At 46.4% G+C, this 27,794-nt stretch overlaps 4 protein-coding genes across 5 annotated transcripts; 3 read left to right on the top strand and 1 right to left on the bottom strand.

The window, feature by feature from the left end:
• Positions 1 to 174: 174 nt before the first annotated feature.
• Positions 175 to 5,911, top strand: PRELID3B (PRELI domain containing 3B). The gene is made up of 6 exons (XM_039719443.1): positions 175 to 357; positions 477 to 645; positions 987 to 1,076; positions 1,440 to 1,510; positions 2,265 to 2,367; positions 3,178 to 5,911. The coding sequence occupies exons 2-6, from the start codon at positions 496 to 498 to the stop codon at positions 3,295 to 3,297; spliced, it is 534 nt and encodes a 177-aa protein (XP_039575377.1). The 5' UTR covers positions 175 to 357; positions 477 to 495; the 3' UTR covers positions 3,298 to 5,911.
• A 5,828-nt stretch (positions 5,912 to 11,739) lies between these two features.
• ATP5F1E (ATP synthase F1 subunit epsilon) lies at positions 11,740 to 12,902 on the top strand. The gene is made up of 3 exons (XM_039719444.1): positions 11,740 to 11,897; positions 12,026 to 12,152; positions 12,763 to 12,902. Exons 1-2 carry the CDS (start codon positions 11,866 to 11,868, stop codon positions 12,147 to 12,149), a joined length of 156 nt encoding a protein of 51 aa, XP_039575378.1. The 5' UTR covers positions 11,740 to 11,865; the 3' UTR covers positions 12,150 to 12,152; positions 12,763 to 12,902.
• Positions 12,903 to 13,676: 774 nt separating this feature from the next.
• Positions 13,677 to 20,958, bottom strand: TUBB1 (tubulin beta 1 class VI). Of its 2 annotated transcripts, none has more exons than XM_039719442.1 (4): positions 20,558 to 20,958; positions 16,071 to 16,179; positions 15,796 to 15,906; positions 13,677 to 15,676 (listed from the first exon to the last, which is right to left on the bottom strand). In XM_039719442.1, the coding sequence occupies exons 1-4, from the start codon at positions 20,564 to 20,566 to the stop codon at positions 14,598 to 14,600; spliced, it is 1,308 nt and encodes a 435-aa protein (XP_039575376.1). In that variant the 5' UTR covers positions 20,567 to 20,958; the 3' UTR covers positions 13,677 to 14,597. The 2 variants fall into 2 exon arrangements, with proteins under 2 accessions (XP_039575376.1, XP_039575375.1); XM_039719441.1 differs by lacking the exon at positions 20,558 to 20,958 and adding an exon at positions 17,628 to 20,536.
• A 303-nt stretch (positions 20,959 to 21,261) lies between these two features.
• CTSZ (cathepsin Z) lies at positions 21,262 to 27,321 on the top strand. Its single transcript, XM_039719349.1, has 7 exons — positions 21,262 to 21,765; positions 22,757 to 22,920; positions 24,493 to 24,672; positions 25,241 to 25,391; positions 25,752 to 25,914; positions 26,345 to 26,495; positions 26,606 to 27,321. The coding sequence occupies exons 1-6, from the start codon at positions 21,635 to 21,637 to the stop codon at positions 26,456 to 26,458; spliced, it is 903 nt and encodes a 300-aa protein (XP_039575283.1). The 5' UTR covers positions 21,262 to 21,634; the 3' UTR covers positions 26,459 to 26,495; positions 26,606 to 27,321.
• Positions 27,322 to 27,794: the final 473 nt, after the last annotated feature.

Here is a 27,794-nt window from a genome sequence, read left to right as displayed (position 1 = left end):
CGGGGGCTGCCCCGGGCCAGGGCCGCCCCGGGAGCTCCGGGCCGCGGCCTCTCCCTCCCCTGACCTTCCCCGCGCGTCCCGCCGGGCCGGGCTCACGGGGCCGAACCCGCGCGGGGCCCGCGCTGCCGCACCCAGCGCTGTCCTTGTGCTGCCCCCGAGCGCTGCCGGGGCTCAGGGGCTCCGAACACCTCCGTCCAAAATAATCTGAAGGGAGTACTCGCTAGAGGGAAGTAGAAACTCAATAAATCTCTCCAGTATTACGACACTTTGGATGAAGTGCAGTCTTTTAGCGTGGTCTTACAGGGAAAACGCTCTTACCCAGAGGTTCTAACGGAGCCAGCACACCCAGTTAATCAGGAGTGTGGTGGTTTCACGTGCGCTGCCCACTCGATGAAATAGAGTTTTTCTCCAGGGAAGGACATAATCCTATTGCAGACAGAGGTGTGCAACTCAGTGTCCTGATTGTGTTTGTGCAGTCACCCCTGGGAAACCGTGATGACAGCTGCCATGAGGAAATACCCCAACCCCATGAACCCCAGCGTGGTGGGAGTCGATGTCCTGGACAGACACGTGGATCCCAGCGGGAAGCTGCACAGCCACCGGCTCCTGAGCACTGAGTGGGGAATCCCGGCCATTGTGAAATCGGTGGGTGTGGTGTCACAGGCCAGAAAGGGACACCGCAGGGCTGAGCCAGCTCCTGAGCCAGCTGCTGTGATGGATGTGTATCATTGCATAATTATATGGTTTAAAGGTTTAATGGTTTAAGCATTTCTGTATGGGGAAAGCTTAACAGCAGCACACAGTGACCCTGACAGCCAAATCTGCATCTCAGGCTGGAAGATGAGATCTACCTCAGCTGAATAGCTGTGTTTTAAGCTAAATCCTAATTGTGTTCTCTGTTCAATGCAGTAATCACTGCATTTAAAGGCAGGAAGAATTGCAGTGGGTTGGTGGAATTGATGCCCTCTCTCTTTGCCTGTCCCCAGCTCATTGGCACCTGCAGGACAAGGACCTATGTGCAGGAGCACTCTGTTGTTGACCCTGTGAAAAAAACAATGGAGCTTAAATCCTGCAATGTAAGTAGTTGTGTTTGTGCCTCTGAAATGGAGCACAGAGTATAACAGCACCTTGTACTTATGACAAGGAAAATCATCTTGAAAATTGCGTTGGAAGAACACAAGTTAAAGGTTTAAGTAATGTGGTTAGAGCTGGTCAGTTCTGGTTCTCAGGAAGGAGCTGCTTGGCTTTTGGAACTTGTCACTGTTGAAGCTGTGAACGTACTGATGAGCAGGAGCTTTGGGGTGGGGTGGTGTTAAGAAAAAATGTTTAAAGCCTCTTGGTGCAGGGACACTGTGACTGTCCCCAGTCATGTGACATTCTGCTCTGTAGTGCTCTGTCTGTTATTTGTATCAAAGGGTAACCCTTCCTGTGTTCTCCAGATTTCCTTTACAAACCTGGTGTCAGTGGATGAGAGGCTTGTCTATAAACCACACCCTCATGAGCCACACAAGTGAGTACCTCCCTGCTCTGAGACTGACTGGAGTTTGCTTTGAAAATGTCCATGGTTTCCCTTGATCAGAGGATGAGGGTTACATGGCCTTTGTTACAGTAAATTGTCTAAACCAGGATTAAATGGACTGTCACTTCCTGCAGTGACATTGGTTCTGCTGGGAGCTTTGGGTCATGCTGTGCTGGAGTCCAGTCAGGGTGTTCTGTCTGTAACTGAACTCAGGCACATCTGCAGTTTTCAGCTCCTTGTTCCACACTGATGTGCCTTTAGCCTCTGATTTTGGAGGTTTGTGTTTTGGTGGTTGCTTGGTGTTTTTAAGGTAACTTAGAGCTTTGTGAGTCTGTACTGCTGGAAGTGGTGATGATTCTGAAAGATCATGCTAGAGAGTCTAACATTGGAGATTTTTCTGTCATGGCAGTCAGAAATGTTCAATCCCTGTTGTTGAAGGGGATGTTTTAATACTGTTTTCCCAGTATTCAGTAACTCCAGATCTGCTGTTTCCACTCTTAACATCCTGCTGCTAAAGATGGAAATGGCTGAGAGCCACAAAGGGAGGCTTGGACTTGCCAGGCACTCTTGGGCTTTATTTTATTAGTAGAAGCATGAAGCAGTTACACAGTGTGGCAGTGGATTGTGTTTAGGGGGCAAGAAGTTCTGTGTTACAGAGCAAAGCTGATGAGGGAATGTCCTGGTAGGGCAGGAGGGAGTTTCTGTTAAACTACTCAGAGTAATTCAGTTTCCTGCTCTCTTTCAGAACCATTCTGACACAAGAAGCAATAATATCTGTAAAAGGTGTCAGTCTCAGCAGTTACCTAGAAGGGCTAATGGCAAACACAATTTCTTCCAATGCTAAAAAAGTAAGTATGGCCTTTGTGTGAAATGTGTGCTCACTGGCTAAATGTCAAAGGGAGTAAAGATCTCTGGTTCACTTTTTGGCTTTGTCAGCAATCTTAGGAAGGAGCCACATAGTTCTGCTGCCTGTACTGTAGAGACTGAATGCTCAGCATGCTGAACTTATTCTTTATTTTCCTCTTGTGAATGGAGATAAGATGAATTGTTTGGCAAAGCTCTCTGAATTTTCACTGGAGAAATCATCTCAGAGACTGAATGCTCAGCATGCTGAACTTATTCTTTATTTTCCTCCTGTGAATGGAGATAAGATGAATTGTAATTGGCAAAGCTCTCTGAATCTTCACTGGAGAAATCATCTCCACTCACTCAGCAGCGGGACACTGTCATTCTTTTGCTGCCCTTTTGATGCCATGTATTCATTTTTTCTGTCCAAAAAGGATCTATATTCATACAGAATGCATAAATGCAGACCTGAAATAGTTATGTGGGAGCAGTGAAGCAGTATTTTAGTTGAGAGTCTGTGCTCTGGCAATCCAAACATATCTCGAGTTCAGCCTTGAGAACGATAAAGCAGTTTGGATAAAAAGTCTTTTGTGGATCATAATGTGAGAACTGCTGATACAGGGAATTGTTTTAATGAAATCAAAGGCAGAACATGTTCCAGCAGTACTCCAGTTATTGAAATAACATCAGAGGCATGTATTGCTGTTCCTTCCTCCTTTAACTGCTGTGTCTTTAGTCATTTTCAGTAAGAATTTAGCTGATTTACTTATTTGCTAAGATTTACACACTAATAAACTTTCCTTTAACTGTAGGGCCGTGAAGCATTGGAATGGGTAATTAAAAGACTGAATGCTGAAATTGAAGAGTTTGCAGCTTCAGCAAGAGGAACCATGAGGAACTCAATGGCAGCAGCAGCATTTGTAGAGAAATGATGATAATTAGACCTGTATCAGTAATGAGGCTTAACGACCTGCAGCCTCTCTCCAGGCCTAAATACATATATCCTTTGTTATTTAAAGGATGTGTGTATTAGGCATGTTATAAACTTAATTTGGAGAAAAACTGAATTCTCCCCAAGGCTGAGGCTCAAAGGCTGTTTAATGTATTGGGTCAGCTGGACCGATGAAGAAATAAATTTCAAGTGTAGTTCCTGTATTTACATGAACACTAACTTATAATATTTGCAGATATGAAATAGCCTCATTTAGTGCTGAGGCTGCGTATGGTGGAGGACACTGGCATGTTAGGCTAACTTTTATTTTTTGTGTGACTTATGGACTACCTCTTTTGGGACCAAACCCAAAATTAAGCAGAATGGTTGTTCCAGAATTGTTCTTTTTGTTGATTTTTGACAGTTGTGTAATACAACTTGGTTTAACAGAAAGCTTATTACTTGATGCTTGAAATATAAAAGAATGTATAAAATATTTTTTGATAACCTTTTTAACTTGACTGGTTGAACTAACATGGTACTCAAATTATTTTTCAGGCACTATAGGTAAAACATCAAAGTGTCTCTTACCTACCTACCAAGATCTAAATCCTGCTCCTAAATGCAACATCAGTGAGCTGGGCATGCAGTACCTTAAAATTAAATTTTATCTTCAACTCCTACAATAAGTATCTCCATTTCTAAAAGCCCATTACATAGAGGTACGATAAGCACAGAGCCTTAAAATCCTGTAAGCTGCTACAGCAGTAGGTGTTCATTTCAAAAAACCAAGTAAAGACTAAAAAATCTGTGAAGGTGGCTGAGGAGATACCTAAACATAAAAGGAAATAGCATTTAACAAGATACTCATTAAGGTGATCACAGTTTCAGAAACAGCCTGCCCCATCCACTGGCTGTTGTGTTTCACTTTAACAGGGCCTGAGTTCCAGTTCCCTTCCCCCTCGGAACTGGTCTGCTCCCAGTCCAGGGCCCTGTGTATTCTCAGGGGTTTCACTGGGTGTTCTCCAGTCTGTGTTTCCTGGTACTCCTTGCAGGCTCCTGGTACTGTCAGCAGTCGTTCCCTGTGGGAAGGGAAAGGTCAGCCCTTGGCACGTGCCAGGCTGTGCCACTCTGCGGGCACTCCTGGGCACTCTGTGCCACCAGGGGGAACAGGAAAAGGCAAAGGCACGGCCCAGAAGGAGCTGATGTGGTATTTTGGTGCCCAAGGCTTTTCCTGGAATTTTGATTCTAAGCTTACAAGTGATTTCAAGGCTGTCTTAGCCTTTATGAACTGTAATGTCACCCTGCCCAGCATATTTGATTTTGCATGCCATTTCTGTTATATCAAACTGCCTATTAAGTAGTGTCTGCTTACAGAGCTTATTTTAACAAACAAGAACACTTCCATAAGGTTTGTGCTTGGGAAGAAAACAGGAATATAGATATCTAACTTTTAAAAATTAACTATTCTAAACAGAATATTTTTCTAAACAGAAATGGCTTGAGACTACCTTACTAATTGAAGTCATTGAGGTTTGCCATACTTTTACAGGAGATTATTACAGCTGAAATAACATTTCAGTTTTAAAAGTGTATGTGAAACTTCTGCAAAACTGTACCATCATTTCTGATAAAAAAGTTACCTTGAAATTCATTTTATATGTTTGCTCAGCCATTAGCATCATTTGATATTTTAAAGTCAGTTTTTCCATTTCCAAATTTTTCTGCACTGAGGGCTGCATAGTAGAACTCACATTTTGGCCTTGCACTGAAAAAAAACCTTACTGTTTCATTTCTACAGGCATTCAACAACTTCTTGAAAGACAATACATTTCTTTCTTCTGTTTTATTTATATGCCTGCATTCTCATTCTGTCAGAGTATGGCTTTCTGTATGTGGCGCTTTTTAAATAAAATTTTGTTTCAGTTCTGGCTAATTCCTGAAACTTTCTGGTCTATTTGTGCTTTAGAACTATGAGGTGAGTAATCTGAGAGGGGTGAAGGTGAAGAAACCTCTGGAGTGAGTGGCTTTTTTAGAAATGCATATCCTAAATGCACATTCACAGCTGCTGTGGTCTTTATTGCTTCTTAATAACTCAGCTTTTCTGCAAGTCTGGCTTTAAGTAGCAAGCAAATTTCAGTTTTCTGTGGAGAATCCGTCCTGTGGAAGGATTTCCATGGGCTGAGATGGGCTGCAGTCGGTGTGGGTGCTGTGGATGGCTGCAGCACAGCACTGAGAGGGCAGGGCAGGGAGGCTCTGGGGCTGGAAGGAATGCAGGAAATGAGGAGAGAAAGCTACAGCTGGAGGAACAGACCTGAAGGAGCAGGAGGAAAGAATTCAAAATAAGGGGGAAGGAACAGAGGAAGTGGAGGGGCAGAGGTGGAGGAATGTGATGTGAACAAATCAGTGCTGAGGGCCCTGATGGATCCCTGCCCACCAATGGGTGTCAGCACATCCTCAGCCACAGCAGTGAACCACAAGTGCCAGCCAGGGGTTTGATCCAAAAAAAAAGCAGAAAAATTGTAACCACCATTTCCTACAACATTGCTGATCTGTCTCCCGTGGTCTGTACTTGCATTTATATTTCCAATAAATGTCAAATACAGTAAACATGAGCACCCACTGTGTGATAACTGCAATTTCCAGTCTGCTGGCCCCGGCGGAGCATTGGTCAAAGGTCAGCAACCTGTGGAGGTTCTCTTTTATGGAAGAACTGAGGAGTGCTGCTGCAGAGCTTGTGTGGAAGCAGTGAGTCACTTCAGAGCCCTTCCGTTTCTCAAGGTGGAGGTTGTTCTTTCACTTGCCACAGGATCCGTTCATTTCTATCTTAAATGACTCCATGGCTTAGCTTTACATGCTGCTGTAGAACTGAATTATTCTGAGGTAAGGCTACATGTTACAACCAAGCTGAACTCATTGCTTACCTTAGGAGGACCATGAGCACCAGCTGTGGACAAAATATCTTACATCATTATGCTATTTTGTTATAAACACATTTAAAAAGTAACACAAATTATTAACCACATGAAAAGAGGAAGTAACGCACAAGATTTTTTAAACTTGAGTGTACCTGAATTCTTTGCAGATCCTGGGTCCCTCCTCAGGCTATTTATGCCAGATTTTGTAGGATGGACAGCTGAGACTTGGATGACACTGCAAAATTATTTTTATTTTGAATCCAGGTGTCCAAAAGTTGAAAATTAACATCTTCATCAACTAACCTTCAAAACACTGTCGTGTAATAGGAAACAGCACAGAACTGAATGTTTGCAGATCAGAGCTGACTCCAGCGAGGTGTTTGTGGCACTGTGCAGTGCTGTGCTCACACAGCAGGTTCAGCAGGGGTGACCTGTTGGCATCAGCACGGCATCACTGGAGTGGCTGTGCAGCAGATTAGGGTCAGCACAGAGAACAGCAGAGCTTTACCAGCACAGCCCAGTATGGCTTACCCGGACAGAGAAAGGAGGTAAATCCACAGCTACCCAAGGTAGGAAATGTTATTACTGACCTCTACGTTTTGTGCAAAGGTGACCGTAATTCCACGTTTCTAGACAGTGTTAGTTCATAGGAAAAAGTGCAATAACTTTATTATTTTAAATTAAGGCAGAAAGAACTCAGCGAAGAGATGAAGGAATTTATAGACACCGGCTTTTTATTGTATTGTAATTTGCCTTTCTTTTTAATATTTGTTCTCCTCTGTAAAATATACTTGAAAAATATTTGAGATTAAATATAGCCACAAAATTATATTGTTTTTAGATAGCAAGGGATTTTTTAAGGGATTAATTACTTTTATGTTTTATCAAGAATACAGGGCAGCAAGCAAACTTGTAATTTCATCCTAAATTACGCATGTTTAGAAAAAGCCATTTGTTTTGCCTTTTGATCTATAAACATTGTACTCTTGAAAGAATTGCAACCATGTTGCAACAGCTCTTAAATGACAGAAGCATTATCTATAAATGTTAAATATATTCAAGAACTTTTGGGGGTCTCGTCAATGGTATATAAGCAGCTCTTTTTCTAGCGTGGCAGTTTTTGCATTGTGCTAAATCCCCACGGTTTTAACGTTTGCATAGTGAGACCCCACTGAAGCTCAGTGGCTGCTCAGCAGGACCTGCCTCAGCTGAGAGCTGACCTGGGTGGGAGTTGCACCCATGGTGATTATGTTAAATCCATTACACACTCATCTGGACGTGGGTTGTGTAAGAACCCGGGCAAAGCTGGGCTGTGTTCACCTCCAGCCTCCTGTACCTTGTACTGCCTTGGTCTATAAAATGTGGTTGTGATGAGAGAGGAGTTTTTTGTGCCTTCCTGAGCCTGTCTGGAGAGGCAGCCACAGTTTGGGAGCTCTGAGCTTTCCGGTGCAGTCTGGAGACGAGAGGAGGCAGCTGTGGATCAGCCTCTTGATCTACTCACACTATAATTAGATGCACCTTTTTGAACTGAAATTTAAGCTGTTCTGTTCCCTTTTTAATCACGTCTGCCTTCTATCACAACTTCTTTTTATGTTATTTTTATTAATTCAAACTAGCACAAGTAAAAAAATTTCGTTACTATACAGATCTTATATCCAGAGGTATGAAAGAAAGGTAACAAAATAAGACCTCTTTTTATCTGATAACAGTTAGAACTGCTGTTGCTGAAATGTGTATTTCTCAGACACAGAACCAGTTTAGCACATTGTTAGCTTCCAAAAACAAATCCTGCACATGCTACACAGACAAATAAATCTGGTTGAAGAAGGACAGGCGTGCCAGGAGAGAGGATGGTCTGCAAGTGCACGTGTGATTCTGTTCTGGTCCCCTGGAAAGCACAGTGTTCTCAATACTTCTGTGGCCTCCTATTACTGGAGCTTTTCTGCACCAAAAGAGAAACTACTAAGAGACTGAGCACAGAGTTTGAATGTTTGGGGTTTTTTTAATTTTTGGGGGTCATGCTGTCCTTTTTTTTGGTGTGATGATAGAGGTCTTTTGTTTAAAATGCTCCTGATTTAACACCCATCATGTTGGGGATTTATTTGGCTTTTCAGTGTCATCTCTTCAACCTACCTGGACCTACTTGGTCTCACTTTTTTGGCCTCCCTGGACCCCTCCAGTGCCAAGACTTTAGCCTCCTTGGAACTCTTTAAAATCCCCTTTTCAGATTCATTGGATTTATCCAGTCTGAGCTCTTCATCCTCTGTGGAATTCTCCAGTCTCACTTCTTCATCCTCTCTGGACCTTTCAAGTCTCACATCTTCATTCTCCTCAGACTTCTCCAGTACCTCCTCTTCAATTTCCTTAGAGCTCTCCAGCCTCACCTCCTCAGAGTCCTGGGAGCGCTCCAGTTTCTCCTCTTCAGTTTCACTGGACCTATCAAGTCTCACTTCATCAGGCTCTGTGGATCAGTCTGGTGACAGTTCTTCAATCTCTTTGGACCTCTCAAGTGTCACCTCTCTATCCACAGATTTCTCCAGCCCCACGTCTTCGCTCTCTCTAGACCTCTCCAGTCTCACTTCTCCGTCCTCCACAGATGTTTCCAGTCACACCTCCTCAGCTTCCCTGGACTTTTCCTGTACAATCCCTCCATCCTCACCAGGTGTCTCTGAGAACAGCTCCTCCACCTCGTCAGAATCTCTAGACCTCACCGATTTTAACTATTTCATGTTTCAGCGCTCCTCTGGATTACCTCCATCGACTCCCGAGGATGTTTCCAGCCTCATCTCTACACCTTTTCTGCGTGTCTCCAGCCTCACCTTTCAGGATGATTCTTCCCTCAGTCCCTCAGTTTCTCTGGACATGTCTAACCTCAGGTCCTTAGTTCCCCCAGACCTGTCCACGCTGACGTTTCTGGATGTTGCTAATCGCACTGCAGCGGCTTCCCTCGACCTCTGCATCTGACCCTGCCAGCCCATCCCCTCCTCCTGCCACCTCTCTCTGTCCTCCTCAGCTTCTCTCCTTTTCCTGCTCTCTCCTTTCTTCTCTCGCTGAAAATTCCTACCTGAGGAAATTTTAGGGCTTTACAAAATATCTGCTGGCATCTAAACTGGGCATGAAAACAGGTGATACAAGTCTGTAACGGTGCCTTGGAACAGCTGCACAAACATCAGTGTTCATTCTGGAATTTTGGTGGAGCACGGTTTCTGTCACTGATTGATATCCAGTCATGGCTGGTACCTCTCCCAAAGGTTTAGCTTTTTCAGCTCATGCTGAATTTTTATCTCTCAAGACCAACAAATAGTAAACAGAGCTAAATGTGTGAGTAATTGCATCCAGGTTGTGTTTCTCCATTATGGATTTGTATCCGAGTTAATTTCACAGAATTGCAGGCAGAGGCATTTCACAGGGAGGTACAGAGAGAGAAAATGTGGTGGGAAAAGAAAATTGTGGAGCAAAAAACAGGTGAGAAATGGGTTAGGGAGAGGAAGCAGAGCAGCCGTGGGGCAGGAACAGAGGGGCATCCAGCTGGGAAAAAATGTCCAACCCTACTGGCATGATTTTTCTCTGCCAAGCCATCTATGGAGCATGGGCTGCCCACAAGGCTTAAAATAATCTTATTGCTAATTATTTTACCTATGAAGTCATCAGATGTTCCCACTAAAGAAGCATTTGCATGTTACATCCCCTTTTTCAATTTATGTAAGTACTGCAGTTGCTTGTCCTGCATCAAATACACTGCTCAGGCAGCACAGAATGGCTTCCCAAAATATTTGGTGCTGTCTTGTATATTTTTGTTGTCATCATTATGACTGGGGCTTGGAAACCAAATATATTTCCTTTCACTATCACTGGCACCTTTCTGTGTTAAAAGTGCAGAAACGTGTTTGTCACAACAAATATTTTTAAATTTATTTCATTTCTGCAAATTGGAAGTTTTGCTCCAATATGCCACATCTGTCACAAAATTAAAATGTTTCACAAAAAATAAAGAAGAAAACAAATGTGTGAATTAAGAATTGTTTTCTGCCTCGTCTACACTAGTTATTTCCTTAAGTAGGAACAATTGCAATAAGTGTATTTAAGAAATTAACCCAAAATTCTATAGGATCAGAGTTGTTTAACAGTTAAAAAAAATACAGATGACTGGTCCAGATGTGACTGTTGTGTGCTGGAGACAGACTGACATACCTGCTGATCAATTGTTCTTTTTGCTCTGGTGGCTCCTCCCTGACATTACTGTGTGGGCTGTTAATTGCAAAGGTTCTGGACTAAATGAGATCTCTAATAAAGCTGAAAATTACTCTGTGCTTTAAAAATGGTTTGACTTTGGATGAAAGGAAGTAAAAGAGAACAAAAGTGCAAGGATTTGTTTAAAAGCCAGTATTTCATTTCCTTAAGTATTTTGTATTAATTATTTAAATGAACATTAGGTAAGGACCAAATTCCTTACGTATCAAACATGATTTGAATCTTCAAATAGCTTTTTGTTTATATCTGGGAAATTGACTATTTTTTCTTTGTGTTGACAGCTCCTAGTTTACTATGTTGTCTTTTTTGGATTTGTTTAGAGGAAATGATTGAATTTCAGGTGTTTGTATCAACATCCAAAGGAAAGCCATGGCAAGGCACCGTGCCCCAGGGGACAGAACTGTCACAGCCTGGCCACACACCGATCAACTCCAACATTAAAACAGTCTGCTTGAAAAACATCACTGCGTCCACATGTTTGTAAAATGGTTTTTTTATTACTGTCTTATCTAGAAAAAAACCCAAGTGATGGCACAGAGGGGTAAGAACAGATTTAGATGCAAAAGACATCAATTTAACTCGCTGGGATTCTTCGATTACAACAGGATTGCCGAGGAAGGAGTTAATGTGTAACTAACGCAGGTGCTGTATGAACAGCCTTGACCCTCACAGAAAACTTGCCCTTTAACTTATGCTTTTTAGGTATTTAACATTTAGTGTATTTCCGGCCAATTCCCAGCACTGAACCGACTCCCGTGGCTTTGACAGCCAGGCGGGCCCGGCCGACCGCAGGGTGGACGTTCCCATCCCGGGAAGGGCACGCACCTTCCCCACAGCCCGGGCCGGGGCCATCGTGAGGGGACGGAGCCGCCGTGAGGGCACGGAGCCGCCATGGCCCCGCCCCTCACGGCCGCGGGGCCGCCCGGGCCGAGGGGAAGGGGCGGGGCGAGCCCGGGGCGCGTCAGGCGGAAAGGGCGGGAGCGGCGCCCCGGAACGCGGCGCTCTGATTGGCCGCGGGCGGGGGCGCGCGTCCGCAGGGTGGACGCTCCGATCCCGGGAAGGGCACGCACCTTCCCCACAGCCCGGGCCGGGGCCATCGTGAGGGGACGGAGCCGCCGTGAGGGGACGGAGCCGCCGTGAGGGGCCGGGGCCATCGTGAGGGGACGGAGCCGCCATGGCCCCGCCCACCGCCTCTCACGGCCGCGGGGCCGCCCGGGCCGAGGGGAAGGGGCGGGGCGAGCCCGGGGCGCGTCAGGCGGAAAGGGCGGGAGCGGCGCCCCGGAACGCGGCGCTCTGATTGGCCGCGGGCGGGGGCGCGCGTGAGCGGCTCCCGGCCGCTGATTGGGCGGCGGGCGCGTCCCCTGCGGCGCGCGCTGACCTTGCCCCGCGGAGCCGCAGCCATGGTGGCGTACTGGCGACAGGCCGGGCTCAGGTACGGCTGCGGCGGCCGCTCCGCGCTGAGGGAGCGCCGGGCCGGGTCACAGCGGGCCGGGGGAACGCGGGGCTGGGTTGGGTTGGGGCGGGCCCGGGTCTCACCGCCCTCTGTCGCCCCGGCCGCAGCTACATCCGGTACTCGCAGATCTGCGCCCAGGCGGTGCGGGCTGCCATGAAGCCGCAGTACAAAGCGGAGGCGGAGAGGGCGGCGGTGGCCACGGTGAAAACGGTGAAGCCCAAAAAGGAGTGACATGTAAGTGGGTGGGGTGGGCTGGGTGCGTGGCCGGGGCTGTGTAGGGCGGGAGTGGCGTCAGCCGCAGGCAGTGGCTGCTGAGCCCATTAATCCCCGATATCTGCAGATAATCGGCTCGGGTTCCAGGCGTGGGATTGCGGCTGGTGCGGGGCCAATGCGCGCAGGTGTTTGTGGCCTGCTGACGTGTGCGGTGGGGAGCAGCCTGATCGCATCAGAGCGGTGACAGGGACTGTGTGTCCGTGTCATTGAACCGCCTGGGGTTTGCTCAGACCCGGTGTGGCTTACCCACAGCAGCCGCGTCTCTGCAGTCATGCTCACAGGTTTCTCGATGATTTGCGCCTTTCATACGTGCTCAGCCAGCACACAGCCTCTCTGAACTGCTCCTTCCCCTGATCAGTAATTTCATTTTATGGCTTTTCTGCTCTCTGAGACAGATGCTGCTTGTACCTTTATTTGTGCCGTTCCATACATCACAAGCAGCTGATTATTTTCTGTTCTGGATAGAACAGCTTCTATTCCTGACCTGAGATTAAATATTACTACCTTTTGTTTAAAGTGTACCTTGTGCACAGTCTTGAATTGAATAACTTGTATTTTTAATCTCTTGTAGGAGCTGATCTGTGGTGAATAACAGCAAACTGCAAAGCTGTAGGCGAGCTCAAGGCTGCAGTGTAATGTCATCACATGAACTGTAGAACTTGCCTGTGTATGTAAATTGACATGCTAATAAATATAATTTCTGAATGTGTGGAAGGTGTAGTTCCTCTTAAAAGAAAGTTTCTGTTCTGCAGAGACATTTATTTTTCAGTTCTATTAAAATAAAAGGCTGCTTTTAGCACAATCTGGACATTCAGTAGCAAAATTGTTCATTTTTAAGCCAAATCTCTTTTTGGGTGTCATGCTGACATTTCAGGTACATAAATGAATGAGAGATTTGATTCCTGTTTAAAACTTTTCTGCCTACTTCATTTATTATTACTTTGGAAAAAAGTTCTGCCTAAAAGCTGTATAAACAGAATGTAGCATATAGAGTTGAAAACTGGAAGCAGGATAATTGTGCCATGGATGTGCTGCTGGAGATCTAATCTCCAGGTCTGAGACACTGAGCAGTGAATCAGGAACTGGGAGAGCTGGTGTCCTCTAAGAGGTGGGCAAGGAGACACAGGAATGTGAATTGTTTGTCCTCATTGCACAGGGGGGAGAGGGACATGTTCCCTGGGAAGCAGGAATGGAGGGGGACACTGCCCTTGGTTGGGAGGCAAAGCTGCTCTGCAAGCTGTGTGGTTTTGGGGGAAGTTTTTGCATTTTCCTGCTCTGTATCCTCACAGCAGGGATGAGATTGTCCCACTGCACGGGAGAATTGGCTTCAGGTTCCCTCACCACGACTGAACTCAAACATGAGGCATTACTTCCTTCAGAGAACAACAAACCTTTTCATCTAAGAGTAATTTAATTCAAAGTTAGTTCTGTCAAGAATAAACTATGGGGGTTTGTCTATCAAATGTTTCAAGTATAGAACTTCCATAGAATGGTATATAATCTTTATTTAAAATAATATTATAAATACATTAAGTAGGCAGCTGTGATGGCAAGAAATTTTTTTCACCGAAGGCAAAATAAGATTTTGGTTTAGTGACTGCCACAGAATTTATATTAACAAACTACAAACCATTCTATGTCATTTTTGTTGTACTGAATGTTAGGAAAAAAAATTTACAGTAGTTAGTACCTAGGAAAAAAAATACCACAGCAAAACTTTTACACAATGCCACAACTTAGTGTGCTAATGTAGCTCAACCTGTAGTTAGAAATAGAAACAAACCACACCATGATAATGAATACAAGCTCTGCAATAATATAAGCCAGCAATGTGATAGAACAATTAGAGCAATTATAAAATAAGAATGTGCATCTTCAGTCATTTGCCCCCTGTTGTTTCTGCAGATCTACGTCAGTCTGTGGAGTGATAAAAGAGTCACTGCCTTTGGAGGCCTCAGAGATGTGCACATGCTCCTAGAACAGTAACAAGTTCACAATCAGCAGGGACTGTGTTTACCTGAGAATAAATAAATGTGATGAGCTGCGAGCATACTTTGCTATTGCTTAAGATCCTGATCTATATACACAGGCACAGTGGTGTAGAGTACATTCAGTATCTGGTGATCATATTCTAAAAGTGAATCCATTTACAGGAAAGGCTGGTGTGAGATAACGTGTCTTCAAGTGGATTGGTTTTGGGAGAGATTCCATCTCAACAGTTCATTAAGACAGTAAAGCAGAGCTGCCATTAATTTCAAAAGCACTGTGTTGTAATATCAGATATGCTTGGCCAGATGCACAGCAGAAGTTCTGAAGAAATGTGTTGTTTTGGATATGCAGATGATGGCTGTTGCTTTGTCTTTAGTGAATGTGAACAGGCTCATTCGGAGAATGTTTTGATACTTTTTACTCTGCTTCCTTTTCTGGCTTGGCTTCTGCTTCCACTTCTACCTCTTCAAATTCCTCCACGTCTGCAGTGGCATCCTGGTACTGCTGGTACTCGGACACGAGGTCATTGGTGTTCCCTTCTGCTTCAGAAAACTCCATCTCATCCATGCCTTCCCCCGTGTACCAGTGGAGAAAGGCTTTCCTTCTGAACATGGCTGAGAACTGTTCGGACACCCTGATGAAGAGCTCCTGGATGGCCGTGTTATTGCCAATAAAGGTGGCTGCCATCTTCAGCCCTCGCGGCGGGATGTCACACACAGCCACCTTCACGTTGTTAGGGATCCACTCCACAAAGTAGGAGCTGTTCTTGGTCTGCACAGAGAGCAGCTGCTCATCCACTTCCCTGGTGGACATTCTGCCCCTGAAGATGCAGGCCACGGTGAGGTAGCGCCCGCGGCGGGGGTCGCAGGCGGCCATCATGTTCCGGGCATCGAACATCTGCTGGGTGAGCTCTGGCACCGTCAGGGCCCGGTACTGCTGGCTGCCCCGAGCTGTCAGCGGGGCAAAGCCGGGCATGAAGAAGTGCAGGCGAGGAAAGGGCACCATGTTCACCGCCAGCTTCCGCAGATCCGCGTTCAGCTGGCCGGGGAAACGCAGCGAGGTGGTGACGCCGCTCATGGTTAGGGACACCAAGTGGTTGAGGTCCCCGTAGGTGGGGTTGGTGAGCTTTAGTGTCCTGAAGCATATATCATACAGAGCTTCGTTGTCAATGCAGAAGGTTTCATCCGTGTTCTCTATCAGCTGGTGGATGGAGAGGATGGCGTTGTACGGCTCCACCACCGTGTCCGACACCTTGGGTGAGGGCACAACGCTGAAGGTGTTCATGATCCTGTCGGGGTATTCCTCTCTGATCTTGTTGATGAGGAGCGTCCCCATGCCTGAGCCTGTGCCACCACCAAGGGAATGGATGAGCTGGAACCCCTGAAGGCAGTCACAGCTCTCACACTCGTTCCTGACCACGTCCATGACGTTTTCAATCAGTTCAGCGCCTTCTGTGTAATGACCCTTGGCCCAGTTGTTGCCAGCACCTGAATTACCTGTGAACAGAATTGCAGAAAGATCAGCCACAAAGTTAACAGGAGAATTTTTAAAGGATCCCAAGGCCCTTTTGGGACAGCTGCCTGCAGTCAGTTTGCTGGCAGTGTGCTGTACATACCATGGATAAAGTTGTCAGGTCGAAAGAGGGGCCCAATTCTGCTGGAGCGGACACTGTCCATCGTCCCAGGCTCCAGGTCCACCAGGATGGAACGGGGCACGTATTTATGGGCTGGAAGAAACAAAATTAATGCAAATAATCACTGCTAGTGGTCAAAGAAACCAAAGGCTTGCAATACACTCTGGAGAGTCCAATCCACCTAGAGTGGTTTAGGCTTTTTGTGGGGTTTTTAATTATTTATTTTACCCTCCCTGTTGGCTCTGCTGAGCACTTACAATAAGCCTCATTGAAGTACACGTTAATTCGCTCCAGCTGCAGTGGTGAATCCCCACGGTAGTTCCCAGTGATGTCAATCCCATGTTCCTCACCAAGCACCTCCCAGAACTGCAAAAGGAAAGAGGTACAACACACTGAGAATGATTGATTGATTTATTTTCAGCACGTGTTCAGCACCAGCTCTGGGAATTGTGCCTGAAGCAGGGAATGCTCTGCCATTTACTTACCAGATCAGAAGAGGGATCCTTCTCTACCCCTCCCAAATAAATTAGGGGGAAATGTTTAGCAGACCATTTATGCTGCTTAGCTATGACCTGTGCACTAATAGGTGGAGGCCCTCAATTTGTTCTCTTTATACTAAAAGAAAATTGATGTGAGTTTAACATTTTAAATAACAGTTACTTCTCAGCATAAGCTTAACAAAAAGGTTGTGAGGGTGTGGATTAGGGAGAGTTGCTTTGAGCCCTGTCATGCACAAGTGGGACCATGGCACGACAAAGCTGGCACAGGCAAATTTGTACATGAGCAAGCCTTTCCACAAACAGCTGCTGGTCCTAAATGTCCTATCTTGACACTCATATGGATGTGCTCTTGTGCTGGGCTCTTATCTGGGCAGCAGCCACAGCAGGGTTCATGCAGACACACCCACCCACTGTAATGACCAGGCTATTCTAATATTAAAGGTCTGCTGGGTTAGCATCCAGTCCCATTTTGAGTGTACAAATACACCACTATCAACAGGTGCATGTTCCATGCTTCATGTTCCATTAAAAGAAATCAAGGTTAGGCGTGGGAGAAGGGAGGAAGAACACAGCAGAACACTCCCTCAACTATCCCATGTCTTAAAAACCTCCCAGCCCAAAACAGATAATCTTTGGACAACTTCCTACTTATCAATTGAAAAAATTAAAAAGGATGGACATTACACAGCATAGAAATTGAGGGGTAATTTTACTCCTAGCCCAGAAAGTCAGCAATAGTGACTAGTCCCTATGTCACAGAATGCCAGGGCTTGAGCTACACAAAAATACTCCAAATGGCACCTGTCTCTCACAGGAGGCCAGTGACACTTTGTGGCATTCTGTACTCTAACACAGGTTATGCTGTTGATTAATATGATCCCCTATGATCTTTAAAACTCCTTCCAACCCAAACCATTGTATGATTCTGTAATATTTAAGAATGAAATGTGGCAGAACTGCTGCATGGCTGAGCTAAAGTACCAGCAACACAACTTCACAGCCCTGGAATTACTGGCTCTGTCACTTGCCCCAGTATCTTGCAGAGTATGTGAGTTCCCCCTGGGAACAGGAGTCCCAGTAGGAATGCTCTGGTGCATCTGTAATCGCTGGTTATTGCAAATGAACATTAAACTTAAAGGAGCAAATCCCACTTTTGCCTTTCATAACAAAACATTCACGTTCCCTGTTAACACGCCATGCTTCCCACTACTGAGTTACAAGGTAATTGTCCCCCCAGAAGTCCCCGTCCACTGATGGTGTGTGAGCTGTACCTGTGTTCCCCTGCCAATGCTCAGTGCTGAAAAGAGCCCTTACCTTGGATCCGATTTGGTTCCCACACTGGCCAATCTGCAGGTGCACGATTTCACGCATTGTGTGTGCCTCGGACCTTGGTGGCTACAAGCTGTCCCAGGCTCTCAGCTCCCCAGAACGAGCCCTCTGCCTGCTGCTCTATCAGCTGCACCCAGCCCAGCCCGGCCCGGGGCCCTTTTATACCCCGGGCACTGTCACGCAGCCAGCCAGGGGAGTAGCCAGCCCCAGGCTCTGCAGCAGGAGCCCAGGGCTCTTCCCTGCCTGGGTGCAGGGACAGCAGCACAGGTGCACCACCGAGGGCCTTGGGAAGCAGCTTTGGAAGCTTTGGCTTGGGAAGCAGCACTGTCACATGCAGCCCTTCCCAGTTCTCTGTGCAGCAGTGTGGTTTGTAAATATCTGTGCATATTCTGTTTGTGGTGCATTATTTTATTTTAGGCATAATATGTATACAAATATATGTGCATATGTAGAGATTATAGCCCAAAGTGAGTGATTTTAATTTATTAAGCACATGTGCTTCTGCCACATAATTTAAATTTTAGCATCATATGAGTCATAGGGGACAACACCCATAATAAAAATGGTAACAATTTGTGAGCAGGATTGCAAGGCAAACTCCAGTTCACTAATAAGCATAATTCCTGATGTTTGACTGCATGAAGGAGGGGAACAGGAGCAGGAACAAAAAATACTTTGTAACACATAAAAATAACACTGTACCCTCAGTGATGCCAGGTCCTTAAATAGTTATAAGAATCCATCATTTTTAGCCAAAACTTGAATCAACTTGTGACTAACTTGCACAGATCTCCTTTCTCTCTCCCTTCTCTCTTGCTCTTTCTCTCTCCCTTCATTTCCTGACATTAAGAAATACAGCATTTCTAATATTTCCTAATTTCTTATATCTCAGATGTGCTTCAGAACTCGCCAGGAAAATGCTAGAGGTGAAACCCCCATTTCACTGACGTTCTCTGAAGTGAACTGTAAATTCACTGAGTGAAACATCTCCCTGTGCTAAAGGAAATTCTGCGAGGCAGAACAAAACTCAGCACAGTCATGTTTGGCTGCTGATAACCAGCACCAGTATCACCGAGCAGCAGAAACCCAGGGTAAAATGACTTGTGGAAGCCTAGAGCAGTTTCATGACACATCAAATGACTGTCACTGCCTTGCAAGTGTTCCTTTTTAAGGATGGGGAAAGGAACTATAATTAGGAAAGCACCTTAAAACTATTTAGCATAAAATGGTGACAGTGGAAGGGTTTGACTCGCTGAACTTAACTACTCCACCACTTTATGGGTTGCTGGAGATAAGGGATTTCTGAGCTCCCATATGGTTGCAGAAGAAAAATCAGCTTATTCCAGGCTTCCCCTCCACTTGATGACTTCCACTTCCCCCAGCAGCCAATGAAGGAACAGACAACTGCTCCTGACACAGAGCTCAGCACCAGAAGTGCATTTTAAAAAGTGGAGAGCAAACATCTGTCACCCTCTATGAACCTACTGCTCAGGGAGCAATGAAAGGAAGACTTCCAATGCAGGTAGATTAATTTTGTTTCCTTAAAACACAATCATTTCATAATTTCATCATTTCCCAAAAGATAAGTAGTCTCTAAGCTGTTCAGTTTACCCAGCAAGACACACAAAATGTTCTGTTCCACTGCCACATTGTCAGTATTTCCCACAATAGCTTTGGATATCTTCTACAATTCCCTAAGAGAATTCTGAAAAGGTTATTTGGGCATTTACTTAAAAAGCATATCTAATTTTATTTATGCACATTTCATACTTGTTTTTTCCAGCCATCCTTAGCTAAGAGTAGTAAGGCACATCTAAGTTGTGTATTCAACTGCTGCATTCTGAATAGATATTGACACAATGTCAATAACAAATACTAAATAAATACAATATAAAATATATTATGTTCATTTATAAAAATATAAATTAATATAAATTAAAAATATGCAATGTATTCACAATAGACACAGCTTAGGAAGAGTCTGAAGATGCTAATTCACTGTCCAAAAAATTTGACAAAATAATTTCAGCAATAAATATATTCACTGAGTACATCTCACAAGGAAAGGGGGAAAAGGGAAGTAAAATAAATATGCAATCACTCCATAGGGGTTTTTCCTCTTGCTGAAAATAGCTCCCTAGAATCATGTGCCTCCTCTGAAGCTCTTCCTTACAGAGCCTTAAAAATTCTGGCACAGAGGTGCTCTGTGAAGCGGATGTGGGCTTGGGCCTCTTTCCCCTCTCCTCCCCATCTGCATTTCTGGGAAGCTCTGAGCCTGACCTTATCCCCAGCCCAGCCTAGGAGGGGCAGTTTCTGCGTGGGTTGAGCTGCAGGCCTGGCCCTGCTCAGCCCAGAGCAGCCCCGGGCCTGTCCCAGCAGGGCCGTGCACATGTGCAGCTGCAGATTAGAGAGGCACTGGGGACACGGGGCTGTGCTGGCTCTGGGGACTTTGGCACTGGGGAGATTAGGAGAGCCTGGCACTGGGCACAGCTGGCCCACAGTGGCCATTATCAGCCTGCCCACGGCTCCCAGACACCACAGCCTGGGGATGGGCTTGACTGAGAGCACAAAGACACCAGGCTTTTGTGGTCGCTGGGCTTTTTGTGGTTGTTTTTGTTTTCTTGGTTGACCTTTTTTTTTTTTTAACACTTCCTTCAATAAATATGTGTAAGGAGGCATTCTGGGATACTGTTTTTTAATGGCTTGATTGGGAGGAACTGGCTTTTCAGAGAAGCAGAGAAGATTGCTGAGAGGAAAACCTATTCAGTTTAAGACAAGCCTGGCCTACAGGCCATCAGATAATTTTGCAGAGATCTGTGAATGGCTACCAGACGAGCTGGTGCAAGTCTTAACTAACCCGGGCTAGCTGAATCACCCTTAAGAATTACACAAAAAAACCACTGCATTCCACTCACAGGCTCCATTCTTGCTCTGCTGTTCCTTTTGGTGCGTTGGTTCTGTGCCTCAGTGTCTCTATTCACAGTGTGGAGCTAACAAACCTCAGGCCCTCTACAAAATGCTCTGAAGCCAAGGAAGAGGAGCTAGGAGGGGAAAACTGTCTGTAGTTTACTAAACCTGTTTATTAAACATGCAAGCTTCTAGCTAATGTATGCAAAAGAGACTGATAATCCATTCACACGGTTACTAGAAGCTTCTGCAGGAAAATTAGAAAGCTATTTTTACTACTGACTAAATCTTCTAGCAAATAGTAAAGAACCTCCAGGAGCAGCCTAGAAAATGGACACAGGCCTGTGTTCCTTTGCTAATTGTAGCATTAAAGGGCTTGAGAAATCAAGAACTTGGGACTAGGAAACAAAAAACAAACAAACAAACAAAAACCCCAAAAGACCCAAAAAACCCCAAAACAAAAACAAAAACAAAAAACAAACGAAAAAAAACAAAAAGAAAAAACACACAAAAACCAACAAAAAAACCCCCCACAAAACAAACAAAAAAAACCAAAAAGAAAAAAACCCAAACAACACAAAAACCAACAAAAAAACCCCCCACAAAACAAACAAACAAAAAAAAAACCAAGAAAAAAAACCAAAAAACAAACAAACAAAAAAAACCAAGAAAAAAACCCAAACAACACAAAAACCAACAAAAAAACCCCCCCCAAAACAAACAAAAAAAACCAAGAAAAAAACCCAAAAAACCCAAGAAAAAAGCAGTCACAGTCGCTGGCCACAGTCTAGCACAATGCTGAGGTGTTAGACCAAAGGTGAAGAACCCTGTGACAGGGCCTGTCCCAGACTCAAGTCCTCTTGTCACAACCCATGTGACCAAATTTCTGATCCCGGGAAGGCGGGATCTGAGTTCGCTCCCCGTGCCCAGGAGCTCCACCAGACACGCTGAGGCGGCCCCGAGGCCCGGCCCGCTGTCCCCGCCCGCCGCAGGTGAGCGCGGCCCGGCCCGGCCCTGCGCTCCTCCCCTCCCGCCGCCCTCAAACCCCGGCGCGGCCGCAGCCCGGGCGCTGCCGCTGTCCCAGCATGGCCACGCCGCTCCTGATCCCGCTGCTGCTGCTCTGCGGCTGCCTGTGCCCGCCCGCCCGCGCCGGGCTGCACTTCAGGGAGGGGCAGCGCTGCTACCGCCCGGCCCCGCGCAAGGCGCCCGGCCTCAGGTGCGCTGCGCTGCGCTCCGCCGTGCCCGCCCGGCTCCCGCGGCCGAGAGGAGCGCTGCGAGGGCTGGGCACGCACGGCCGGGCTCGGGGGTGCCGGGGGGTCCGGGGATTTCAGGCACGTCCGGAGGTTCTCGGGGGGGTTGGGGGATTTCAGGGGGGCCCGGGAGGTTCAGGGGTGTCCGGGGGTGCCCGGGAGGTTCAGAGGTGCCCGGGGGGGTTTGGGGTGTTCGGGGGTGCCCGGGGTCGCTCCGGCCGTGCCGGGTCCGGTGTGTGTGAGGGGGGGGGGGGGTCACGAGACCGCGGGGCCGGAGCGGTCACGCCGCGGTCACGTGACCCCGGCGGGCTCGTTGTGAAACCCGGTGCCCCGCGCAAGGCGCCCGGCCTCAGGTGCGCTGCGCTGCGCTCCGCCGTGCCCGCCCGGCTCCCGCGGCCGAGAGGAGCGCTGCGAGGGCTGGGCACGCACGGCCGGGCTCGGGGGTGCCGGGGGGTCCGGGGATTTCAGGCACGTCCGGAGGTTCTCGGGGGGGTTGGCGGATTTCAGGGTGCCTGGGAGGTTCGGAGGTGTCCGGGAGAGTTTGGGGATTTCTGGGGTGCCCGGCGGAGTTCGGGGATTTCGGGGGTGCCCTGGAGGTTCGGAGGTGCCCGGGGGATTTCAGGGGGGCCCGGGAGGTTCAGGGGTGTCCGGGGGTGCCCGGGAGGTTCAGAGGTGCCCGGGGGGGTTTGGGGTGTTCGGGGGTGCCCGGGGTCGCTCCGGCCGTGCCGGGTCCGGTGTGTGTGAGGGGGGGGGGGTGTCACGAGACCGCGGGGCCGGAGCGGTCACGCCGCGGTCACGTGACCCCGGCGGGCTCGTTGTGAAACCCGGTGAAATCCGTGGGTTTTGGGGTTTTTGGGGGTTTTTTTTGTTTGTTTTTTTTTGTTTGTTTGTTTTTAATAACATCCCTGCTCCTGGGGATGCCGGCGCTGCCTCCTCGCCCCGCCCGTGCCCCCGCAGGACCTACCCCCGGCCGCACGAGTACCTGGACGTGGCGGCGCTGCCGCGGAGCTGGGACTGGCGGAACGTGGATGGGGTGAATTACGCCAGCACCACTCGGAACCAGCACATCCCCCAGTACTGCGGCTCCTGCTGGGCCCACGGCAGCACCAGCGCCTTGGCAGGTACCCACTGGGGTGGGCTCCCTGCTGGAATCGGGAGGTTTCGGGAAGCAAAGCAAGTTTGCTGACAGCTGCTCTAAGGTGCCAAATCACTGCAGTGACTAACGCAGCAAAACCGAGGCTGAGATGTCTGTGAGTGCAGCAGAGCAGTGGGAATGCCCAAGCTGAAGGCAAGGAGGGTTGGTTTCAATAGGAAAAGCAACCAGGGTGAGGCTGTCTCCACCTCATCCAAAGGCAGCAAGGGGGGATGGTGGTGTGTGGTTAAAAACCTGTCTGCAGAAGGAATGTGGCCATAGCTCCTCCCAGACTGCTCTTTAGGTCCTGGGGTTTCTGCCCTCCCCTCAGAGGTGTGGTGATAGCAGCAGCAGATGCAAAAGAGTTTCTCAGGTCTCCTTCCCCCTTCTGGTACCTCACTGCAGCAGGGGCTGTCCAGCTGTGCTGGCAGTGAGGAAATGAAAGAAGATGCCTCTTGTGGGGTATTTGCTGCAGGAGCCCTGTCATTCCATGGACTGACCACCACAGCAGACACATAAGTTTGATTTCAGCCTTTTTCTTAGTCAAGGGGAAGTAGTGGTTTGCTACAGATGGAGAAGTAGTGGCTCTAGAGAGAATGCATGATTTGCATGCAACAGCTTCGTGCTGGAGAAGCACCGCTTGCACAGGGAGGCTGTAAGAAAACTACCTGTGAGGGGGAAACTGGGGAGAAGGGGGAGGATAATGCAGGTGTGAGCAGACAGAAGGAATCATGCAGCATACAAGGATGTGGACAGGTATGACACCTGCCAGGATGAAGTACTGGGATAGTAAATACAGCAACTTGCAGGAAGGTTAGGCTGGGATGATAGCTCCCTGTTCTGTAAGTTTATTTGAATGTGTTGGTACTAATAGGATTTAAAGTACTGCAGTGGCATCAGTTAAGACTGTTAATGCAGAAAAGCAGTTTATAAATACTCGTCAGGAAGCTGTTCCTCAAAGTAAGCCTGTTGTTTCTGACAAAAGAAGGCAGCAGGGTGGTGGTGCCTGTCTGAGAGGGCAGGATAACAGTGAGATGCTGATGTAACAGCAAGGAGATAACTCTGAAAGCTTTCTCCTGCTTTTAGACTGTCTCAGAGCCAGCAGCCTGGGCTCCATGGACTCATGTTTATGCATGGACTTATACATAAATCTCTACTCCTGTAAAAGATGCTGCTCAGAGCTGATTTTATGATGTGTATTTGAAAACTCTTCGCTGTCAAAGTCAGGAAACAGATCTGGAAGTTTTCAGAAGCTGTGGCTTGAATTAAGAGGTCTAGGGCTCTTCAAGGCTTTAGACGGATCTTACTCATCTCCATGTTTTTGCTGAGTTTTTAATGGAAAAAGCCCTGCTAATGGAAACCCACAATAATAGCTCAGCCTCTGGTTTGAATTAGGTCACGCTGAGTTCCTCACTGCAGACAGCAGAGGCCTTTCCAACCACAAGTGCTGCTGTCTGCAGCCAGTTACAGGCTCAGTGAAGAGGAGACCGTTTCAAAGCCAGCTGCAATGTGTAGCCACCCATGTATTCCAGCAGCAAACCCCAGATTCTTATCCTTGCAGACCGAATCAACATCAAGAGGAAGGGTGCCTGGCCCTCTGCCTACCTGTCAGTGCAGAATGTCATTGACTGTGCTGACGCTGGCTCCTGCGAGGGCGGGGACCACTCCGGGGTCTGGAGGTACGCCCACGAGCACGGCATCCCCGACGAGACCTGCAACAACTACCAAGCCAAGGATCAAAGTAGGGTATCTCTGCCTTGCTGGAGGATTTCTTCCTGGGTTTAGCAGATCTTAGTGTATTAAAAAAAAAGATGTTTTGGGTGTTCAGAGTACTGGTTCCTGCTGTTTGACTGACGGAACAGGTTTGCTTTACCTGTGTGTGTCTCCTGCTCCAGACAGTGCAGCACTAAATCATGCTCAGGCAAGTTTGCACAGCTGAATTGTTTTAACTTAATCTCGTAAATCTGTGACACATAATCTCTAATGAAACATTTACAAGTGTCACCTCAAGCTGGACAAAGAAGAAATTTAACCTTTGGTCATGTGTGACTGGAATGGTTTCTCTATGTCCTCAGCAAAGTATTTACACCTGTGAAGTAAAGAACAGTAAGTGGTGATAACAGGGACTTCACATGTGGTTTCCAGAAAATAGAGTTCACCAGAGAGAATATGTATCAGTAATTACTCTGAAGTTACTAATATCTGCCTCAATTCAATTATAAAAGCTCAGTGTTTTACAATCACTTCACTTGAAGAAAAGCATCTTCCTGCAGATTATCTCCAGTGGTAATCTCATTTCTGTTTTACAGAGTGCAAGAAGTTCAACCAGTGTGGAACTTGTGTCACTTTTGGAGAATGCCACGTGATCAAGAACTACACTCTCTGGAAAGTTGCTGACTATGGGTCTGTCAGTGGAAGAGAAAAAATGATGGCAGAAATCTACACTAATGGACCAATTAGGTAAAAAAAACCAAACATGAAACTCAGTGTACATTTTCACTCTTGCACATGTCAGCAGCTCTGCTCTAACATGCAGACTCTAGTTTGTATATAAACTGAGACTGGAAAGTTGCTGACTATGGGTCTGTCAGTGGAAGAGAAAAAATGATGGCAGAAATCTACACTAATGGACCAATTAGGTAAAAGAAACCAAACATGAAACTCGGTGTACATTTTCACTCTTGCACATGTCAGCAGCTCTGCTCTAGTTTGTATATAAATGGAGATCAGAATTCAAAATACAAGAAAACCAGTTGGTTTTTAGCCAGGCCCCTGCCCTGATCCCCTTGTATGAAATCTCCTCTCTCTGTTTTCTTGCAGCTGTGGCATAATGGCTACTGAAAAGCTGGATGCCTACACAGGGGGGCTGTACACAGAGTACAACCCCTCCCCTACAGTGAACCACATCGTGTCTGTGGCTGGCTGGGGCGTGGAAAACGGGACAGAATATTGGATAGTTCGTAACTCCTGGGGGGAGCCCTGGGTAAGGAGACATGGCAACACACTCTGGCTTTGGAGGGAGGGGTTTGTCACTGGCAAAGCTACAGCCTGTGGATATAAAATTGATGCTTCCTTTCAACTAAATACCCAGTCAATCTGAAGATAAGGATATTTGGCCAAAGCTATTTGAGTAATGTCAGTTCTATCCCAAATTCTGCCTTTCAAGGATGTGCAGCTCCTGTTATGGGCAACTGGAAATTGCTGTTAGTTGTAGGCAAAAATCCAGTCATGTACCTGGGCTGGATGAGTGGGATGTAAATTCACCAAAGCAGGTTGCTCCAGGACTCCAGGGCTACAGCTTCAGGGAATTCCTCCATTCACTTAAATCACTATTTGCCAGACAGAACAGAATCACCTACACAGTTTCTACAGCTCTTTTTCCTATTTTACAATGCAAATTCAATCCTTTACAGGGTGAAAGAGGGTGGCTGAGGATTGTGACCAGTGCCTACAAGGGTGGAAGAGGAGCAGACTACAATCTGGCTATTGAAGAGGACTGTGCCTATGGAGATCCCATACTGCCTTGATCATCCTACATGCTACAGCCTTGTGTTTAGGTACTTTCAAGGGTGGAAGAGGAGCAGACTACAATCTGGCTATTGAAGAGGACTGTGCCTATGGAGATCCCATACTGCCTTGATCCTACATGCTACAGCTTTGTGTTTAGGTACTCGGGAAGCCTCCCAGCACGACCTCCTCTTGTTTAAAGAACCATAGCCTAAGACTCCTTCACAGTTCAACACCATCAGGCAGTTCTGCAGAATTAGCCCAGATGCAACACACAATGCCTTCAAAAAATGCAGAACTGCCCTCATTTTATTTACATCTTGAAGTAATTCACCCATGAAGGAGTTGTCTTCCTTGATGCACAGTATTAAAATCACACTGACTGAATCACAGAACCTGTATGTGTAAATATCTATTTTTTTAAATACAAATCATGTAGCTGTACTGGGAAAGTGTACTCAATATTTGGGTTCTAGAGCTTCTTTTAAATTCTGTGACAGTACTGACCAAATATGTTTAAATGATGCAAAAGCCATGTTAAGTCTGGACATTATAAATCAAAAATATTAAACCCTGTTTTCTTGAGCTCCTGCTGACACAGTGGTGTTGGAATTGTTAAATAATGAAGTTGCTTTTGTCCACCAAAATTACATAATGGGAATTACTTTAACAAAAAGACAGTCTAAACACTTCTTACTTACTTAGTCTTGTGTTTGCTAAAATTTATTGTTTTAAAATATGTGACTGTGCCCTTTTTCTCCCAAAGAGGCAAAACATAAATTGCCATAACCCAGAACCCCTCACTAATATGACAAATCACTGCCATATCAGATGTTATTACCTGGCATTGCTAACTGATTTAATAAACAGACTTTTTCTCTTACATGACTGGGTCTTTATTGTAAGAGCTTATTAATAGAGATGTGTGGTTGTCTCCACCTGGATGGTGCTGCTTTCTCTGGTCTTTTTCTTGTGAAAGGCCTGATGGACAATTTTATACAGCAACAATGCTGGTTCAAAAAACTGGGTATGAACAGGATTGTGTGACAGCACTGATCACAAAGGGTTTAGAAGTTAAAAATCATCTACAGAGGAACTGGTTAGAGGAAGTGATACCAAGCAGAACACAGGGAAGTAAAAATAAACCTTGTTTAAACTGCTGGCAAAGCTGCATGGACACAGAGCAAACTGCTCTTGATTATAACCAAGAGCTTGTACAGGGCTATATCATAAATTAATTCTCTATAGGATGAATAATTTCTGCTGTTAATTCTACAATTTACTTAAATTACAAAAACTAGGTCTCAGGCAAATTTTAAATGGTGAGAGTTAACTGGAATAACAGTAAATCTTTTA

Source organism: Passer montanus, unplaced genomic scaffold, assembly GCF_014805655.1.
Source record: "Passer montanus isolate IOZ18808 unplaced genomic scaffold, ASM1480565v1 scaffold41, whole genome shotgun sequence".
Classification (NCBI taxonomy): Eukaryota; Metazoa; Chordata; class Aves; order Passeriformes; family Passeridae; genus Passer; species Passer montanus.
Note: the sequence above shows the minus strand (reverse complement) of the source record. Positions and strands in the feature narration are given on the sequence as shown.